General features: G+C 44.9%; 2 protein-coding genes across 4 annotated transcripts in view; both read left to right on the top strand.

Moving 5' to 3' along the window:
* Positions 1–19,158, top strand: part of DYNLT2B (dynein light chain Tctex-type 2B) — a 37,163-nt gene extending 18,005 nt beyond the window's left edge. Inside the window, exons 4-6 of the mRNA XM_062209548.1 lie at positions 3,097–3,160; positions 5,724–6,711; positions 19,095–19,158. Of these exons, the coding sequence (XP_062065532.1) occupies positions 3,097–3,160; positions 5,724–5,771 (112 nt within the window). The 3' untranslated portion in view covers positions 5,772–6,711; positions 19,095–19,158. The remainder of the gene's footprint in view (positions 1–3,096; positions 3,161–5,723; positions 6,712–19,094) is intronic.
* Positions 7,515–21,064, top strand: part of PCYT1A (phosphate cytidylyltransferase 1A, choline) — a 46,976-nt gene continuing 33,426 nt past the window's right edge. For 2 of the 3 annotated variants that reach the window (XM_062209533.1, XM_062209515.1), the window contains exons 1-2: positions 7,515–7,760; positions 19,095–19,155. The gene's annotated coding sequence lies outside the window, so the exon portion shown is untranslated. The remainder of the gene's footprint in view (positions 7,761–19,094; positions 19,156–21,064) is intronic. The other variant, XM_062209524.1, reaches the window with a different exon arrangement.

The raw sequence follows: 21,064 nt of genomic DNA, 5'->3' as shown, positions 1-21,064 counted from the left end.
TGGGCCATCCTCCACTGCACTCCCTGGCCACAGCAGAGAGCTGGCCTGGAAGAGGGGCAACCGGGACAGAATCGGTGTCCCGACCGGGACTAGAACCCGGTGTGCTGGCGCCGCAAGGCGGAGGATTAGCCTAGTGAGCCGCAGCGCTGGCCTAACTCCCTCTGTTTTCAGTTCACTCTTCATTCTTGATTATAGCCCTCACCTAATTGAGAATTGTTTAAGATAGGGCCAGATCTTAATCTCTGTGAAGATATAATTGCTAAGCAAATACTGTTTGATTGGCTAATTAGGTAGGTTAATTTTACCTCATATTACTACCCCTGCAGTTTGGAAATAGATGAAACTTTTTGATTTAAGAATATGTGAGGGTGAGCATTTAGCATAGTGATTAAGATATTCATATGGGGCCAGTGCTGTGGCACAGCAGGTAAAGCCACTGCCTGCAGTGCCAGCATCTCATATGGGCACCGGTTTGAGTCCCGGCTGCTCCACTTCTGATCCAGTTCTCTGCTATGACCTAGGAAAGCAGTAGAAGATGGCCCAAGTCCCCGGGCCCCTACACTCGTGTGGGAGACTTGGATGGAGTTCCGGAAGAAGCTCCTGGCTCCTGGCTTTGGATTGGCTCAGCTTCAGCTGTTGCAGCCATCTGGGGAGTGAACTAGCAGGTGGAAGACTTCTCTCTCTCTATGCCTCTCTGTAACTCTGCCTTTCAGATAAATACAATAAATCTTTTTAAAAAAAGGAGATATTCATATCCCAAGTCAGAGTGCCTGGGCTCCATACCCAGCTCTTTCTCCTGAGGCCAGCTTCTTATGCAGACTCTGGGCAGCGGCAGTAATGGGACAGGTGATTTGACTCTTGCTGTCCTCATGGGAAACTTGGGTTAAGTTCCTGGCTCCTGCCTTCAGCCTGACCAGGCCCAGCAGTTAAATATTTGGGGAGTGAACCAGCCAATGGGAGGTCTTTATTTGTCAAATTTCTTTTTTTCTTTGAAATTTTCAAAAGTGAACTAGTATATGGATCTTTTTCTGCAGTGTTGGGTTTAGAATTGCTTGGGTTCAAAGCCAGGCTTTGTCATCTACTAGCTGTATGACTTGAGCAGTGCATGTAATTCTCTGATCTCAGTTTCCACATCTATTAATGAGAATAATAGTATCTGCCTCATCAGATTAGGTGAGTTAATAAATATAAAGCACTTAGACTAGTTGGTGACACAAGGTAATCACTCAATAAATGTTAATGATAAGTCATTAACATTTAATTGAAATATAAATAAATTTAATAAAAAATTAAATAGTAAAAATGTGAAACATTCAAAAATTTCAAAATTTAGTTTTATTTGAAAGGCAGAGAATCACAAAGGAACACAGGGAAAGAGATCTTCCATCTGCTGATTTACTCCCCAAATTCCCGTAATAGCTAGGGCTGGGCCAGGTGGAAGCCTGAGCCTGGTACTCAGTCTGAGTCTCCCATGTCAGTGGCAGAGACACAAGCACTCGACCATCATCTGCTTCCTCCTAGGATGCTCATTAGCAGGAACTGGGTGGGAAGCTGAGAGCTGATACTCAGATCAGGCACTCTGACAGAGTATGTGGGCATCCCATGCAGCAACTTAAGCTGTGCCACATAGCCAAGCCTGTAGAACGTTTTTAATTATTTTTCACTTAACATTATAATGTGAACATTTTTTCATGTTATTGAAGTGTTTTGTTTTGTTTTGTTTTTTTACCCCCAAACAGCTTTTTAGTGGCTGTACAGAATTTCATTGCCTGGAAATACCATAATTTCATTTATCAGTCCTGTCCTAGCAGGCGTTTAAATTATTTCTGTTTTTTAATTAGTTTTTTTTTTTTTTTTTTTTTTGGACAGGCAGAGTTAAGACAGTGAGAGAGAGAGACAGTGAGAGAGAGAGACAGAGAGAAAGGTCTTCCTTCCGTTGGTTCACCCCCCAAATGGCCGCTATGGCCGGCACGCTGCACCAATCCAAAGCTAGGAGCCAGGTGCCTCCTCCTGGTCTCCCATGCACGTGCAGGGCCCAAGCACTTGGGCCATCCTCCACTGCCATCCCTGGCCACAGCAGAGAGCTGGACTGGAAGAGGAGCAACCGGGACTATAACCTGGGGTGCTGGCGCTGCAGGCGGAGGATTAGCCTAGTGAGCCGCAGCGCCAGCCTTAATTAGTTTTTGACTAACTTTTTTTTCTTACACAGGAATTGGGGAGAGGGGAAAAGCCAGTTTGAGAATTTAGAGGTGTTATTATAACATCTGGTAGAGTACAATTTTCAATACTGGATTGAAAATTGGTTGGAAGACTGAACTCTAGTTCAGAGTTTGCAACCCCTTTCTTTTCTGGTGCTCCATAAGATAATCAGGTTGGGGGCCGGCACTGTAGCGTAGAGGGTGGGGCCGTTGCCTGCGGTGCCAGCATCCCATGTAGGTGCCAGTTCATGTCCTGGCTGCTCCACTTCCGATCCAACCCTCTGCTATGGCCTGGGTGGCCAGTAGAGGATGGCCCAAGTGCTTGTGTCCTGTGCCCACGTGCGGGACCCCAGGGAAACTCCTGGCTTCAGATCGGCGCAGCTCTGGCCATTGAGGCCAGTTGGGGAGTGAGCCAGCAGATGGAGAACCGACCTCTCTCTCTCTCTCTCTCTGCCTCTCCTTCTCTCTGTGTGTAGCTCTGACTTTCAAATAATAAATAAATCTTAAAAAAAAAAAAAATCAGGTGGAATGAAATGATGGTCCCTTCGCAGACCTTCCTTCTATCACTGTGCAGGAGTTGAGCTCATGGAGTCACACACAAGTATCTTAGCTGAAGTAGTCTAACAGAGCTCCCCCCCAGAGCACCAGACTTCAAAGTACTGCCCCTGTAGTGGTCAGGCAGCTTGTCTGAGGTGGTCATCTCTAGCTGCACACAGTCTTTCCGAGACACCTGTCTTTCTAGTTGATCCAGTGGCTCTGCTGTTCTTCCCGTGCAAACCTGTGAAGGGGTCTGGAAACACTGCCCTGTTAGAATGTGTCTAGGAGAACTGCTCTGGGCAGTAGGTAGAGCTCAGTCCTTGCTACGCTGTTGACAGTTCTTCATGCTTTGGCTTTGTAGCATGGCTGCTCGATGTTTCTGGGATGCCGACACAGACAACTACACTCACGATGTCTTCATGAATGTAAGGATTTGCTAACTGCTTTTTTTCCTTTCTAAGGACATGTGAACATTCTGAATCAAATTACTTAATATTTATTATGATGTGAAAACATTTCCTTGTCTTAGACTTCTGGATAAGATGATTTTAATGTTATTTTTTTGTGTTACTATAGCAGACACCTAGTGTGCTGCTGATAGGAAAGGAAACGTATAAACACAGATAATATAACTCTTCAAAGGTTTAAACTGGGGAATAGCATATATTTGGCACATTATTAAAGTATTTTAGCCAACTTCTCCATCAATCACTATACTTTAAAAGCTAATCCTGAAAATCCTTACAAAAGTCATAATTGATAACTAAAGTTTTTAAATACATATTCACTTGAATAAATCATACTTTATTAAATTGCAAAGGAACTTGGTCAGCAGGATTCTATGAGCAAAGGTGGTTTTTCTTTCAGTAATGAAATTACCTAATCTCAAAGCCATTGCTCAAAACTAAGCAAAAATAAAGGAGTCTTTCAAAGGAGGTTTCATTCAAACACTGGCAGGTTGTCGGCAGGAGCGTGTTGTCTGTTTGAATTCCATGCCGTTACTGGGTATCTGCGTCCTCTGTTCACATGCTGACAGGCTGTGATTCAGTGCAAAGTTCGCTAGCACAGAAACTAGGTCGAGTAAGTCAGGTGAGGAGCCCACTGCCAGCCCTGTCAACTTTCTAACTGCGCGGCTTTAGGTGAGACATCGGGTAGCAGTAACATGAGGAAGATGTAGTGGATTTTCCCAAAGACTGCCTGAGAATGATTTGGGGGAACTTGTTTAAAAAACAGATGCCACAGCCCTGCTCAAGTAGATTCTGGTCTAAGAAGCCAGGGGCTAGATCAGTGAAATAGAACTTTTAAAAAGCTTCCCTCATGATTCTGCTGGGTTGGTTGATGTTTACAACCAAAAGTATCAGTCCATGAGAGACTGGAAATTAAAACAGTTTTCACTACAGACACGGCACTGTTGTAAAACAGCTCAGTGATCCACTAAGGAGCCAGGGAGCTGGGCTAACCAAAGCAAGTTGCTTCTGTTAATAATCAGATACTTGAGTTCATAGTGTTTTTCTCCCATCACTGGTGGGCTTGAAGTCAAGTTGATGAGTCAGGAGTTGTTAAGGCAATAAAATATAATAAGTATATATAATAAGCACCTATTACATATTCACTTGAATAAATCGTACTTTGTTAAATTGCAAAGGAACTTGGTTACTATAATAGGCACTGTAATAAGTACCTAAAAATTGTTTTAACAAGTTTAACTGGGCTCTGGAAAGCAATTTGAGATGCTGATCTGAAAGATAGACAAATGAATTTTATTGATTAAAAACAAACATCTGAGGCCGGCGCTGTGGCATAGCAGGTTAACGCCCTGGCCTGAAGCACCGGCATCCCATTTGGGCTCTAGTTCTAGTCCTGGCTGCTCCTCTTCTGTTCCAGCTCTCTGCTATGGCCTGGGAAAGCAGTGGAGGATGGCCCAAGTCCTTGGGCCCCTGCACCCACGTGGGAGAGACCTGGCGGAAACTCCTGGTTCCTGGCTTCAGATCAGCTCAGTTCCAGCCGTTGCGGCCAACTGGGGAGTGAACCATCAGATGGAAGACCTCTCTCTCTCTGCCTCTCTTCTCTCTGTGTAACTCTTTCGAATAAATAAAAAAAAAAAATTTTTTTTTTTGACAGGCAGAGTGGACAGTGAGAGAGAGAGACAGAGAGAAAGGTCTTCCTTTTTGTCGTTGGTTCACCCTCCAATGGCTGCTGCAGCCGGCGCATTGCGTTGATCCGAAGCCAGGAGCCAGGTGCTTCTCCTGGTCTCCCATGGGGTGCAGAGCCCAAGGACTTGGGCTATCCTCCACTGCCTTCCCGGGCCATAGTAGAGAGCTGGCCTGGAAGAGGGGCAACCGGGATAGAATCCGGCGCCCTGACCGGGACTAGAACCCGGTGTGCTGGCGCCGCAAGGCGGAGGATTAGCCTGTTGAGCCACACCTACAGACCATTTCTCTTAGGACAAGGTACTGTTATTGTAAGTGATACTATATTATTGTTTCTGAGGTTAGGTAAGGCATTTATTTCAAGAAACTCAAAGTATTTTTTCAGTATTTATTTATTTGAAAGGCAGAAGGGGGAGAGATTTATCTTGCATCCACTGCTTCACTCCCCAAATGGCCACAATAGCCAAGGCGTGGCCATGACCAGCATTCATATAGGATGCTGCCATCGTAGGCAACAGCTTAACCTGCCACAACACAATGCTGACCGTGACTCAAAACATTGCATACATTATTTTATTTCTGTGATAAATCAGGAAATATGGAAGTAATCATTTTCATGAATATGCATTACCTAAAGGTCATTTGTTCACATTTATTTCCACATTCAGAAAATTGAATTCTTTACCCATCTTACTCTTTGCAAGCAGCATTAGAGTAGTTACGCTCAGGCATGCAACTTTATGCTCTGGAAACACTTGTTTCTTAATGGAAAAATTCTTCATAATTGAAAATTGGCAAAGACCTTTGTGATTTTCGTGTTTTTTTGTTTGTTTTCTAGGACAGTTTATTCTGCGTCGTAGCAGCATTTGGCTGTTTCTACTATTGAATCTTTGAGGAGCTGGAAAAGATTTACCATGAAGAAATTTGAACTTTTTTTTTTAATCATTAAATATTTGGACAAAATAAATATAAGCTAGCAGTTTGGCAAAAGTTAAGTTAGCAGTTTGGCAACTGAATCTGTTGTGTTCTAGCCCTTATATTTATAGTGTTTTGATTTTCTTATAATAGGTTCTAAACACATTTGGAAAGGAGAGAAAAAAATGGAAAATCCACTTCAGTTGTTCCAACATAACCCACTGTAAATGTTTTGGTACATTTTCTACCAGTTTTGTTTTTATTTGCAGGGTTCTAAGATTGCAGTTTTGAGCCCTGATTTTTCATTTCTCATAATGTCATGAGCAGTTTTTCTGTCACTTTATTTACATTATGATTTTCAGAATCATAAATTAATAACCACATTTGTTCTATTAGGTCATAATATTTTTGCCATTTCCTTACTGAAGGACTACTTGTTTCTGATTTCTTATATCATAAAAAATAGAGATGAATTCTTTTGTATATAAATTATATAAAGCTTTCCCCTATATTTTGAATGGCTGCCTTTACCTTTCTGGCCCAGTGTTCTTGCTGAGCTGTTGCCATCCTGTGCCTTACACAGCTTCTTAGCCATTTTTCTCCAGGGTTTGTGCAGAGCCAGGGCTTGAGAGGTTGCAAGCCAGTGTGTAGCCTCCTTAATCTGAGATTCTTACATTGGCCACCATCCAGACTCCCACTTACCTCTGCATTGATGCTCCCTGGGAGGGCCCTGGTGTTTCCTCCCGTTGGCTGGCCCTCGGCGCTTTAGTCTGTCCCCAGGTTCAAATGCCTATATGAAACTCAAAAAGGAAGGGGTCAGATTTAAATCCATTTTCTCCCTGGAGCTCCTCAGCAGAGGTACCAGTGTACTCACCCTCTTCAAGCCAAGCATGTAGACGGAAAATGGGTCGGTGAGTACTAAAGCACCTTTCACACCCTTCGTCCGAACGTTGTGCATCCTCTTACCCTACATCTACACCATCACAAGGGGTCCACACAGCTGGCTCAGCAGCTGGGTCTTGGCCGCGCCACTTCAGATCCAGTTTCCTGCCTCTTTGTGGGAAGGCAGCAGCAGATGGCCCGAGTACTTGGCACCTTGCCACCTATGTGGGAGGCCGGGATTGAGTTCCTGGCTCCGACCCAGCAGTTACGGACGGTCTTTTGGGGAGTGAGCCAGCAGATGGAAGACTATGTGTGTTTCCCTCTCTCTGTTGCTCTGCCTTTCAAATGAATGAAAATCAAAAGGTTCTTTCTGGCAAAGGAAAAGGCTAAGGCTTCTCCTCGCCGCGCCCCGTGCCTGTTTTCCGAACAGTGACTCCTGGATCCACTGCTCAGCTGATTCCTAGGAATCCCAGGGGGCCGGGGGTGGCTCAGAGGTCACCTGTGCCAAGAGGGTTTGGGCCAGCCACAGGCTGCTGGACGTAAATTCTTACATCACCAAGGAGATAAAAGACGGTGCCGCGGTGAGCCGCGAGGGAGGGCGCCTGGGGGGTCCCCACAGCGGACGCCGGGGAGCGCTGGGCGCGGCGGCTGCGGGCGGCGCGGGCGAGTCCGCCTGCGCGGGGCCCAGCCCGGAGCTGGGCCAAAGCGGGGTCGCCATCTAACGTTTCTGGACGGACTGCGACGAGCTCGTGCGACAGTTCGCACCCATAATTCTCCGGTTCCGGGCGAAGACGGACTCTCAGCCGTTCGGTCTCCCGTCTCACCGGTGTGCCTGCTCCATCTCACCGGCCCCGGGGCCTCTGGGGCAGCGGAACTACTGTGTCAGGGGTCGGGATTTTCAGGAAGAAGTCGTGGTCGGATTGACAAGGGGGCGGGCGGCAGGCGGGACTTCCGGCCTGCTGTTCCGTCAGCTGTCTTCCCCGGGCGTCTCCCCGCAACCTCCTCAACTTCCCTTGTCGGTGACGCGGCGGCCGGCAGAAAAGCGACAGGACAGTGGCCGGGGGAACGTGAGCTGCTGGTGAGGACCCAATGTGTGCAAATGCTTGCGGCCGTGTTTCGGAAGCTGTGGGGCTGGGGCTGCGAGGAAACGGTGGCTGAAGCAAGAGTGGGTCGGTTACAGCTAGGGGACCGGCAAGCAGGGGCTACGAGGGACGGTGGCAGCGAGGGCACTGTGACCGAGGTGTAGCTGCCGGCGAGGGGTCTGCGACCGCGAGCTTGAAAGCCAAGGACTCTGACCGCGACGAGCACGCGGCGGAGGCTGCGGCGGGACTCTGACCGAGGAGGGTTGAGGCAGTGACTGCGCGGGGACTGTGACCACGGGCCAGTGCCTCCGAGGAGGCTCTGACCGACGGACGGTGACTGTCGGGGGACTCTGACCCAAAGGCACACGAAGCAGCGGCTGCAAGGGGACTTTCATCGAGGGCCCGACCTGGAGTCAGCTTGGGGATGGCACTGTGGGTTGTGTTCGGCACGGGGTGTGATCGGGTGGCTGTGACCGGCCAGAGAAAGTCTTCAGTAGGAAGAAGTGGCCCGAGGCTCAGCAGACAGGCCTGCGGCTGAGGAACTTAGCTCACCACTGAGTTACAGCTGCTTCTTCGGGGAGGAGAGTTTGAATTAGATTAATGTCTCCCAAACTGTGGGATCCATCCTGTTACTGGATTGTGAAATCAGTGGTCCGGGACGGTTCCAAAGTGGAACAGAAGTTTTCAGTGTGTTCCCATAGTAAGAGCATTTCCTGAATGTGTTTCAGTTATATGTGCATGAGGTTGCGATGAAAACAATTTTGTACATCTGGAAGTGTGTGAGGTAAAACGTAGTAAAGAAATTTGAAAAACACTAGAGCAAATTATTTCTGCATTTCCTGTCATTAGGGCATTGCTTGGAAGTATAGAAATGCGATTGGGAAGACTGGCCCCACACCCGGGGCACAGGCTCTATCAGATTATCTTAACTGGAGAAGGCTTCCTGAGGAAGGAGCTGAGTTGGGAGAACCAGAAGTTACCCTGAAGTCAGGACAGTGATGTTTATGGAGTCAGCGAGGATTTAGGAGAAATTGCTAGGAATAGGCAGGGAGAAAGGGAAGCTTTGCGGATAGAAACAAGATTTGGAAGGGAACAGAAGATAGCAACCAGAAACATTCTGCTGAGGATAAAATGGAGGTAGCAAGATGTGACCTTCAGATCCCGTTCAGTCTTGACATTTAGTGATTCTTCAGGTTCAGAGAATTGGTAGTAAGAGGCACTGAGGATGATCTGGTGTAGAAATAGTGGTAAAACAGATGATGAGCATTGTGGGGAAGAATGGTAAGCAAAATGGTGACGCTTAGAATGGGGACCATGGTGAGTAGAATGTCGCATAAGAGAAACTTTAATGTACTTTACTCTCCAGCTTGGGATTTGTACGCTGGAGGCCAAGACTGACATACTGGGAATGATAACCACACTGTGGTTAATTCAAATGCTGGTTTTATTTCCTATTTATTCCCTTTCATGAGAGCGGTTTATGACTCAGGTGAAATTAACTGAGTGTTACTACCTCCTCCTTTCTTTCAACCCTTTTAAGAAGGTGCTACTGAATGTGCCACTCATTGCTTTTTAATTATTTAAAAATTTTTATTAGTTTTTAACAGATTCAGTGTGCTTTGTAGATACAATTCTTTTTTTGTTTTGTTTTTTTAGCAGATTCTTTTTTTTTTTTTTTGATAGGTAGAGTTGTAGACAGTGAGAGAGAGAGAAAGGTCTTCCTTCCGTTGGTTCACCCCCAAAATGGCCACTACGGCTAGCGTTGTGCCAATCCGAAGCCAGGAGCCAGGTGCTTCTTCCTGGTCTCCCACGCGGGTGCAGGGGCCCAAGCACTTGGGCCATCTTCCACTGCCCTCCCAGGCCACAGCAGAGAGCTGGATTCGAAGAGGAGCAACCGGGACTAGAACCCGGTGCCCATATGAGATATTGGCGCCATAGGCGGAGGATTAAACAAGTGAGCCACGGCACCGGCCCCTGTAGATACAATTCTAAGAACATAATGACATCCCCTTCTTCCCTTCCTCCCCACTCAGTGCGTTTTAAAGAGATCTATTAGGAGCCTGTGCTGTAGTGTAGCAGATAAAGTTGCCACCTGCAGTGCCGGCATCCCATATGGGCGCCAGTTCGAGACTCGGCTGCTCCACTTCTGGTCCAGCTCTCTGCTATGGCCTGAGAAACTGCAGGAGATGGCCCAAGTGCTTGGGTCCCTGCACCCATGTGGGAGACCCTGGCTTCGGGTTGCCCCAGCTCCAGCTGTTAGGGCCACTTGGGAAGTGAAGCAGGACATCGAAGATGTCTCTCTGCCTCTGCCTCTGTAACTCTGCCTTTCAGATAAATAAATAAACCTTAAAAAATCTAATAGGAAAAGCTTTGAAGTCATTTAAATTTATCCAACACTGACTTAATCTGATTAACAGGCATCCTTTCCCTACATACACATATGTTTTGTAGTAGGGGAAGAGAGTTCAGAAAAGTTCTTTTAAAAAAAGATTTGTTGGCCAGTGCAGCAGTTCACTAGGCTAATCCTCCACCTGCGGCACCAGCACCCCAGGTTCTAGTCCCGGTTGGGGTGCCGGATTCTGTCCTGGTTGCTCCTTTTCCAGTCCAGCTCTCTGCTGTGGCCCGGGAAGGCAGTGGAGGGTGGCCCAAGTGCTTGGGCCCTGTACCTGCATGGGAGACCAGGAGGAAGCACCTGGCTCCTGGCTTTGGGTTGGCTCAGCGCGCCGGCCATGGCGGCCATTTGGGGAGTGAACCAACGGAAAAGGAAGACCTTTCTTTCTGTCTCTCTCTCAGTGTCTAACTCTGTCAAAAAAAAAAAAGGTTTGTTTATTTTATTATTTGAAAGGGAGACAGAGAGAGAGAGAGAGAGAGAGAGATCTTTTATCCTCTGATTCACTACCTAAATGCACACAACAACCAGGGCTGGGCCAGGCAAAGCCGGGATCCAGGAACTCTATCTGGTATCTCACGTGGGAGGCAGGAGCCCAAGTACTTGGGCCATCATCCACTGCCTCGCAGGTAGGTATATTAGCAGGAACCTGGATCAGAAGTGCAGAGTAGCTGGGACCCAAACAGTCATTTTGATGTGCAGGCATTCCAAGTAGCAGCTTAACCAGCTAAATCACAACATCCTCCCCTAGAGAGGTTTTTAAATGGATTGAGTTGGGAATGGTGAGGAATAGCCTTTGTTTGGCTTAAAAATGTCTAGTTACACCTTTCTTTAGGACGTTAGATGTTTTCTTGATTTCTATTCCGCATAACTGAAAGGAACTACTCAAGAACTTCTAGGATAGAATATATGCTTTGGAGGTTACTGTAGAAGAGGAGACACTTGGGCTTGGGGACTTCAGTGTTCCCTCTGGGGTCTTTTGTGTTTGCTGAATGAAATAATTCTTTCTGACCTAATGTGCTTTGCAAATTCCCTTGGAAAGCCAATATGATGGCCTGATAAAGAATTAGCTTTATTTTCCCCTCAGCCTATGATTTCTCCTTCCACAAACAGGTGGGGTTTTATTTTTCTTGGGTATCTCCTCTTTAGATATGTGATCCCTTAAGGAGAATGATCTAGTCAGATAGAGCCTTGGATTCAGAAGTCCCAGGTTACTTTATCTGATGTTAGCCTTGACTCACTCTATGATTATGGGACTCATTACTGCTTTCTTGTTTTAGATTTTTCAGACTATGGCAGAGGTAACTGTCCTTATGATTAGATGATTCCTTTAGGAGCTGTCCTTTAAAGAGCTGTTCCTATGTTAGACCTGATTCTGAATAACAGATCTGAATTATCTCTCCTAGACATACTATAAGTGTTGCAGAAAATTGATTTATAAAATGCTCACAGAAAAAGCATGCATAATCATCTTCTGTTGTTATTAATGACAAAATATCTATTAATAAGAGTAGTATCTTTTTTTTTTTTTGACAGGCAGAGTGGACAGTGAGAGAGAGACAGAGAGAAAGGTCTTCCTTTTGCCGTTAGTTCACCCTCCAATGGCCGCCGCGGTAGTGCGCTGCAGGCGGTGCACCGCGCTGATCCGATGGCAGGAGCCAGGTGCTTCTCCTGGTCTCCCATGGGGTGCAGGGCCCAAGGACTTGGGCCATCCTCCACTGCACTCCCTGGCCACAGCAGAGAGCTGGCCTGGAAGAGGGGCAACCAGGACAGGATCAGTGCCCCGACCGGGACTAGAATCCGGTGTGCCAGCGCCGCAAGGCGGAGGATTAGCCTAGTGAGCCGCGGCACTGGCCCTAAGAGTAGTATCTTTAGGCCTCATGCTTTTCTTTCCAAGTGTTTGTGTAGCTGTGATCCAAAGCCAGATCTTCTGACTTTTCTGCTCATAGTAATAATTCTCTGAATCAAAAAGAAACAAAACTTTTTTTTTAAAAAAAGCTTTATTTTACTTATTTAAAAGAGTTACAGAGAACAACAGATACATACATATATATATAACAGATATATATCTGTTATTCTCAGCAATATAATAGAAAGAGCACGCACGAAATATCTTCTTTTTTTAATTTTTTTTTTATTTGAAAGATAGAGCTAGACAGTAAGAGAGAGAGACAGAGAGAAAGGTCCTCCTTCCGCTGGTTCACCCCCCAAATGGCCACTATAGCTGGAGCTACGCCGATCCGAAGCCAGGAGTCAGGTGCTTTCTCCTGGTCTCCCATGCGGGTGCAGGGACCCAAGCACTTGGGCCATCCTCCACTGCCTTTCCGGGCCACAGCAGAGAGTTGGACTGGAAGAGGAGCAACCGGGACCAGAACCCGGCGCCCACATGGGATGCTCGCACCTCAGGCGGAGGATTAGCCAAGTGAGCCACGGCACCGGCCCCCAACAAAATATTTTCTATATGCTGGTTCACTCCCCAAATGGCCACAATGGCCAGGGCTGGGCCAGTCTGAAGCCAGCAGCTTCATCTGGGTCTCCCATGTGGATTCAGGGGCCCAAGGACTTGAGCCATCTTCTGCTGCTTTCCCAGGAGCATTAGCAGGGAGCTGGATCGGAAGTAGAATAGCCAGGACTTGAACCAGTGCCCATATGGAATGCCTTTATAGGATGCCAGCATTACAGGTGGCGATTTAACCTGCTACACCACAACACCCGAAACAAAACTCATATCAAAGTTTGTGTTACCTTGAAGCATATTGGAAATAATACATTTTTCTAGAAGTCATCATCTTTATTTTGAGGCTTTTCCCCCAATTAAAGAAATCCTAAGGTCAGTGTCAACTATTGCTGGACTGTGAGACTTCTTTTTTGTTCTACATTGTGACTGACTGCTTGTACATATTTTATGTTATCACCACATCAGTTATGTTTTAAAAACCAGGGTGACTTAGGAAAGAGGCAATGTGAGATGACTGTAGGTGTTGCTTATCTGCTCTGTGACTGCTGGCATCTTCTGCTTTGAGTCCTTTGACCTCATTCATAAACTAAACCTTTCTGCTTCTAATACTCTTTTTTTTTGTTTGACAGGCAGAGTTAGATAATGAGAGAGAGAGACAGAGAGAAAGGTCTTTCTTCCGTTGGTTCACCCCCCAAAATGGCCACTACGGCCGGTGTGCTGCACCGATCCGAAGCCAGGAGCCATGTGCTTCTTCTTGGTCTCCCATGTGGGTGCAGGGCCCAAGCACTTGGGCCATCCTCCACTGCACTCCCGGGCCATAGCAGAGAGCTGGACTGGAAGAGGAGCAACTGGGACAGAATCCAGCGCCCCGACCGGGACTAGTCTTCCTGTCAAATGGCTAACTGGGCATGGGTTTCAAATATGATTTTCTTTGCTAATTACTTTGTGGATGATTTGTGGCAAAATGTAAATCTTAACTCTCTTCTGCAATCCAGTCAGTAAATTCAGGTAATGCACATTTTTACACGCTTGGTATTCTGCAGAGTGTGCCAAAGCTCCACTATAGAAGAAAAAAATAAGCTGTGATAGATATTTAGCACTGTGTTAGGTTTGTTTACATGGATTGTTGCATTAGCATAAATAATCAAATTGCATTTTATTTTTTGCAAACCAGATTAGTAGATAGGTATGTAGCAAGCTTTCCTTCATTTCCTTTTATTTATTTATTTTTTTGTTTGTTTCTTTCCCTTTTTCTTTGGTAACTCTCTTGTATCCACAAGTTAAAAGTTATATTAGTTTGAGGCTTTCTATGTTTGGACTAGGATGACTGCCAGTGAGCTAGAGGACCCTGTGGATCTGCTAGGCTGTTATATCACACCCACAACTATTTGTAAACCAGTTTTGAAGTGAGGGCAGCTAAAAATAGTGATGTGGTCTTTGCTGTATGCTAGAGGACAAAATGAGTGTATGAACCTTAACAGAACACAGAGGTGGATTTCATCTACAGAGAGTTACCTTAGATGTAATTATGCTTACTGTTTGGTCCTGGCCCAGGATTCTAAATCCTTTTTCTGTCACAGACTGCTTTAGCAGTGTGATGAAACCTTGTGGAGTTTCTTTTTGGGATAATGTTTTCCTATGTGCAAAATAAAATACATAAAATTATAAAGGAAAGAAATTATATTGAAATAGTTATCAAAGTATTGTTAGGTATGTTGTATAGCACTGTAAATAAGGTTTGTCAGAACACAGCTATTCATACTCATTTATAGATGTGCTGTCCATTGCTACCTTTGTGCTACAACAAGCAGAGTTGAGTGGTTGCAACAGAGATTTTGAGACCTTGAAAACCTAAAAAATTTACTCTCTGGCCCTTTACCAAAGAGCTTTGCCAACTCCCATTCTAGATGAAGACAGGAGCAGTTTTATCAATAAATTGATGGCAAATTCTACCTAAATCTATGCAATCTAAAGTGGAGGACAGTAAATATTTACTGTCAGTAGGTCTCATAGTAGTTCTAAGTATAACAATTTAAAAATGGTTATGACTCAACAATATTTCAAGATACTTATAACAAGTATAATGTGATATGAAGATATTTATGATTTCTATTGATGACAAAGTAATTTTCTACTAAGCCTGCTATTACTGTTGTGACTCATGTTTGCAATGGAAGGAAACGGTGATTTTGTCAGAGGTTAGTGAAAACAAGGATAAAATATTTTTTGTTCGAAATTCAGACTTCATGAATTGTATTTTAGACCCTGCCCTATGCCTCTAAAAGATAGAAGTTCTGTAATCTTCTCTCAGAGGAACACAATCTAAACACAAAGTTTACTCACTGAATCTTCTGGTAGAATAGTGATAGAATAAAATTATTCAACTGTGAGAACATTGTATAAGCATTCTTTGTGGTTTTGAGTGTCATCTGTTTTCTAAAATGCCCTACTGCATAGCCAGGTCCAAGTATAAACTTTATTTTGCACTAATGGCTAATGCAGAGTCTTGCATAGAGTAAGTGCCTATTTGTTCAATATGGATTTCTCTGAAGAAATTGGAGGAGATGAAGTTCAAAGCTAAAGTCTTAGATGAAGCAATTTTCTTTTTTTGCTTTTATTTTTTAATTGCTTTAACTTTTTACAAACTCTTGTGTCAAGGGCTGACTTTCAGTAGATCACAGCAAAGGGAGCTGCTCTGCTACAGACGAAACCCTGACCCAGGTCGTCTAGGAATGATTTAGCGCCAGTTTCCCCACAAACGTGAATTGTGTGATGGGGAAGAGGGCATCCCCCTTTCCAGCCGCACCCCGTTTCCCAGAACGAGAGGCTGTCCACACCAGACCCTCTTCCAACACGCTGCGGTATGGTTTCCTGGGCTGATGAAGCAATTTTCCAGGCCTCATGTATGGAGGAGTAGCATTGAGCTCTAGTTTAGTCTACCGGGCAGGTTATGTTGTGAAATTCACCTTTACATTTAGAAGTTCTCAAATTATGTATTTGTATTCTTTTTTTAGTAAATATTTATTTATTTGAAAGGCACAGTTACAGAGAGAGAGGGGAGAAACAGAGGTCTTCCATCTGCTGGTTCACTCCCCAAATGGCTGCAAAGGTGAGAGCTGGGCATCTGAATTCAGGAGGCAGGAGCTTCTCCTGGGTCTCCCACGTGGGCAGGGGCCCAAGCACTTGGACCATCCTCTGCTGCTTTCCCAGGCACATTAGCAGGGAGCTAGATTGGAAGTAGAGCAGCTTGGACTCAAACTAGAGCCCATGTGGGATGCTGGCATCATAGGTGGTGGCTTTACCTGCTATGCCACAATGCTGGCCCCAGTATTTGTTTATTGTATGCTGTTATGGGCTATTTACCTAAACTGCAGTAATCCTGTATTAGAAAGATGAGGTGCAGTTTCTTGAAATAATCCTGTTCCTAGCACTGTCCCCCACTTTAGATTGCATAGATTTAGGTAGAATTTGCCATCAATTTATTGATAAAACTACTCCTGTCTTCATCTAGAATGGGAGTTGGCAAAGCTCTTTGGTAAAGGGCCAGAGAGTAAATTTTTTAGGTTTTCAAGGTCTCAAAATCTCTGTTGCAACCACTCAACTCTGCTTGTTGTAGCACAAAGGTAGCCACGGACAGCACATCTATGAATGAATACGAATAGCTGTGTTTTGACAAAACTTGAATTAAAAAACAGGCCTGGGCCATCTTTTGCCTGACTGTTGTACTTTGCTGACCTCTGATCTAGGAGATTTGCTGTTTCTTGAATTTCTCAGTCTTCTGCATTTTGAGTTACTCTTATCCTCCCTCAAGCTTCAAAGGACTTTAGCTTTGCACAAGGGATTATGTCACTGCACTGTTATCTGTTGACAAACAAGAATGTACAGCAGATGACAGGATTAATGAATGTCAAGACTATTAGATGCACCACCTGGAAAATGGAGCTTATGAGTAGCACCTGGGGCTGGCAGTGTGATGTAGAAGGTTAAGCCTCCACCTGCATTTCATATGGGCAGCGCCAGCATCTCATATGGGCGCCGGTTCAAGTCCTGGCTACTTTGCTTCTGACCTAGCTCCCTGCTAATGCTCCTGGGAAAGCAACAGAAGATGGGCCCCTGTACCCATGTGGGAGACCCAGAAGAAGCTCCTGCCTCCTGGCTTTGGCCTGGCCCAGCCCCAGCTATTGAGGCCATTTGGGAAGTGAACCAGTGGATGGAAGATCAATTCTCCCTCTCCGTCTCCCTCTCCGTCTCCCTCTCCGTCTCCGTCTCCCTCTCCCTCTCCCTCTCCCTCTCCCTCTCCCTCTCCCACCTCTCTGTCTCCCTCTTTCTCTCCTTCCTCTGCCACTGACTCTCCTTCTCTGTAACTCTGACTTTCAAATAAATAAGTCTTTTAAAATGTAGCAAGCACCTTATACTGAGCATAAAGTTTTACTGGGGGGTGGGGAGTGGGTAATTCAGGCCCAGGGATGGGGAAAGCAGGAACAGAATTCAAAGCAAAAATTCATGTCTCCTTCTTAGACAGATAGTTCTCTATAGGTAATCAGTCAAGTCTGAATTCGAAATTTGGAAGAGTGTACGTGATTGCAGCTTGCTACTACCTAGATTGTTGAATGGCTTGGGAAGCATAGTCTACCTCCTCTTTTGCCTTGTTAGATCTTGCTTGTTAGATCTGTCAGCAATAAGGAAGTAGAATAGCGGAAACTGGGAAGGAATTCCTAAAACTGTACTTGCAGGAGAAAGAAACTTTTCATCTATAGGCCCCAAACATATGCATGTCACACCTAGATTCTGTCTCCTTGAGGACATTCATATTAGGAAAATGTTTGACTGGCTCGATCTTTGTATCTCCTCATAGTCATCCCTCCCCACTCCAAAAACACATTTCCCACTTCTGTAGCAATTGATGAATCTAAGCAGGCATCTGTTGGAACATTGAAGAACAAGGCAAGCAGTGTGTCCTAGGAGGTGATTCAGCAGAAATACACCCAGATTTTGTGAATCTGAGTAAAAATTCCAGTCACAGATACTACATTCTGCATTTGGAGAGCACTTTGGAGATAATTACTAATACTCTCTGTAGGCTGGGTGGGCAATTATGTCCATATTTAGAGCCTGTGCTTGAATGGAGAACTTCAGTGACTAAGATGGGGTGATTTATTTAGGGCCTGAATAGGCAACAGTGTTGGAAAGATCAGGCCTTGCAAATGCTGCATTCTGACTGTCAGCCTCCTTCATCTCTCTTTTGTTGTAGCTCCTTTGGCAAACTTTTCTGGAGGATAAATAACTAAGGAAACTGGAAATTTTGGCCCAGTCCAGTAGGGCGCATAAGGGAGGTTCTGTATTCTATCTGAACTGCTTTTCACTCTGACTCATCCCTGCTTAATTAATGTGGGTGCTGTGGCTAGAAGCCAGTATCCACATTAGGCATTTGGTAATCTGCTGCCCTATTTTGACCTCCTACTGTTATTGACTCAGGGGACATGCTATCGTTTTCCAGCTCCAGTGCCCACTGAACAAACATGTATTTCAGCAGCCTGTGTGTGTGTGTGTGTGTGTATTTTCTCCCCTGTCTTGAGTGTAGATATTTAAAGCTAGCTTTTTTTTTTTCCCCCCAGAACCTGTACCTTTACTAGAATGGTGTTGGTTAATTTTAAAGGTACAGTTATCACAAGTGGAGAGTATGAGAGGTATTCTTCCTCATTGTTGGAAGTATTCAAATGACTACAGAGGGGCCAGCGCCGTGGTGCAGTAGGTTAATCCTCCGCCTGCAGCGCCAGTATCCCATATGGGCATTGGTTCTAGTCCTGGCTGCTCCTCTTCCCGCACAGCTCTCTGCTATGTCCTGGGAAAGCAGCAGAAGATGGCCCAAGTGCTTGGGCCCTTGCACCCGCATGGGAGACTGGGAGAAAGCACCTGGCACCTGGCTTTAGATTGGCACAGTTCCAGCTATTGCAGCCATTTGGGGAGTGAACCAATGGAGGGAAGACCTTTCTCTCTGTCTCTCCCTCTCACTGTCTGTAACTCTACCTCTCAAATAAATAAAATCTTTAAAATAAATAAATAAAAATTAAAATAAAAAAACATGGCTACAGAGCAGTTGTGAATGTTGTAATGGTGGTGTGGTTTCAGTATAAATTAAAAATCCATCATAACATTAGGATGTACTTACTATTCTCAGTGTGCCCCTATCCTCCCAAATACCTTTTATTTGTGTGTTTTCAGTAGACAAAGTTATCTACTGGAACATTAAGGAAACTAGAGGTTAATGTTTTCTTGTTACTTCAAGTATTAATGATTATATTATTGTATATGATTAGGTGGTACGTAAGTTAGTAAATGTGAGGGATTAAGGCATGGTAAGAGAACACCAGTAAAAAAAGAAAAAAACCTCAAGAGACCTATAAAGCCAACGTTTAAGCACTAGCATAAGTTCTACAGGAGAGGATTGAGAATTAATCTCTTGTAATTTCTAAATTCTTTTAGGATTATTGTTATGGAATATCTGTGACCAGTGTGTTTTCCATCTCCTGAGAAAGTGGATAAGGTATGAAGTGTTTTATACTAAAATCCAAAAAGCATTAGATATGTTTGTTCTAAATCTAAAGAATTTTAAAACTTTAGCTTAAAGTATAATATAAAACATGAAGGCATCTTTGGGAAATAGAGGGACTCTATGTAAGCAGGTAAGGAATGGTATGAATAGAAATAACGCAAGCCTGCAAAAAGACTCAACATGATGTGAGCTTTGTTGTGCCAACTTTGATAGACTTAAATATTAAGTACTGACCCCTTTCCAGTAAAACTAAACAGTAATGTTTATGGTGTGTTTCAAGTTGTCAAAGCAGTTTTATGTACATACTGCATTGATTCAGCTTGTCACTGGGTGCTTACTGTGTCCTAGGGCTCGTTGCTGGCTACTGCTTTTAGGAGTTAATGGTTTTTATAGTGCCATGTGGTAAAAATCCCATCTTCACTAGTATAAGCCAAAGGAGAATGTGTTAATTGGCATCATGAAACAGTTCTGGCTCTGGGTTTTCTGCTTTCTCTGTGTTGGCTATTTCCAAAAAGGCTCCCCTCCTGGTTACTGGTTAGTCACTCGATGGTCACAGAATGGTTCTTGGAGCCATATCTCCACATTCAAATACTCAAAGTGATACTCTATCTATTAGAATCTTGGCTTCACTTATGTCACATATTACTGCCTCACCATCACTGCCCTGTCCACAGTCTGTGGCCAGGGAAGAGTGATGGTGTGATTGGTTTAGCTTTGGCATATGTGATCTGATGCTAGGGCTGAGGGTGAAATGACACAGATGAGATCCTCAGATGAAGAGGGGCTCTTCTCAAAGCAGGGGAATTGAATAGTGGGAAGGTAAAGAACAAATACCTAGGATATCAGGGAGTTTATAGTGTAATTTCTCATTTGTGCCTTACCATGACCTAGAAAGTAAGTAAATTTAATTAGAAACTTCCTTGGAACCGATGTTGTGGTGTAGCTGGTTAAGCTGCTGCCTGTGACTCCAGCATCCCCTAGGGGCGCTGATTTGAGACCCGACATCTGGCTACTCTACTTCTGATCCAGGCCCTGCTAATATGCCTGGAAAAGCAACAGAGGATGGCCCAAGTGCTTGGGGCCTCAGCACCCCACGTGGGAGACCTGGAAGAAACTCCAGGCTCTTGGCTTTGGCCTGGTACAGCCCGGCGGTTGCGGCCATTTGGGGAATGAACCAGCGGATGGAATGTCTCTGTCTCTTCTTGTTTCTCCGTAACTCTGCCTTTCAAGTAAATAATAAATAATTCTAAAAAAAAAGAAAGAAGGAAAGAAAAGAAAAGAAAGAAAAAGAAAATTCTTTAACCACATGAAGAAACTCCTAATATCAAGAGTCTCACCTTAATCTAGCAAGAACTGGATTAAATCCCTGTACCTTAAATCTCAGTACCCAGATTCCTGGTAGACTGTCATCTCTACTCTTCATCTCTGTCCCAAACCAAAATAAGCCCCATGTAGCTCCTGGATAGTCTGCTGGTGATATGCTTGGTGAGAGGGGAGCCTTGTCTTTATGAAAGGTAAAATTAAATTCCTGCCTGATGGGGCCAGTGCTGTAGCACAGTGGGTAAAGCTGCCACCTGCAGTGCCAGCATCCCATATGGGTGCTGGTTCTAGTTCTGGCTGCTCCACTTCCAATCCAGCTCTCTACTATGGCCTGGGAAAGCAGTGGAAGATGGCCCAAGTCTTTTGGCCCCTGTACCAGCATGGGAGACCCAGAAGAAGCGCCTAGCTCCTGGCTTTGGATCAGTGCAGCTCCAGCTGTTGTGGCCAATTAGGGAGTAAACCAGCAGATGGAAAACCTCTCTCTCTCTCTCTCTCTCTGGCTCTCCTCTCTCTGTGTAACTCTGACTTTCCAATAAATAAATAAATCTTAAAAAAAAAAAATCCCTGCCTGGCACAGTGT

Source organism: Lepus europaeus, chromosome 2 (genome assembly GCF_033115175.1).
Source record: "Lepus europaeus isolate LE1 chromosome 2, mLepTim1.pri, whole genome shotgun sequence".
Lineage (NCBI taxonomy): Eukaryota > Metazoa > Chordata > Mammalia > Lagomorpha > Leporidae > Lepus > Lepus europaeus.
The sequence above is the reverse complement of the archived record's forward strand: the minus strand, read 5'-3'. Positions and strand labels throughout refer to the sequence as shown.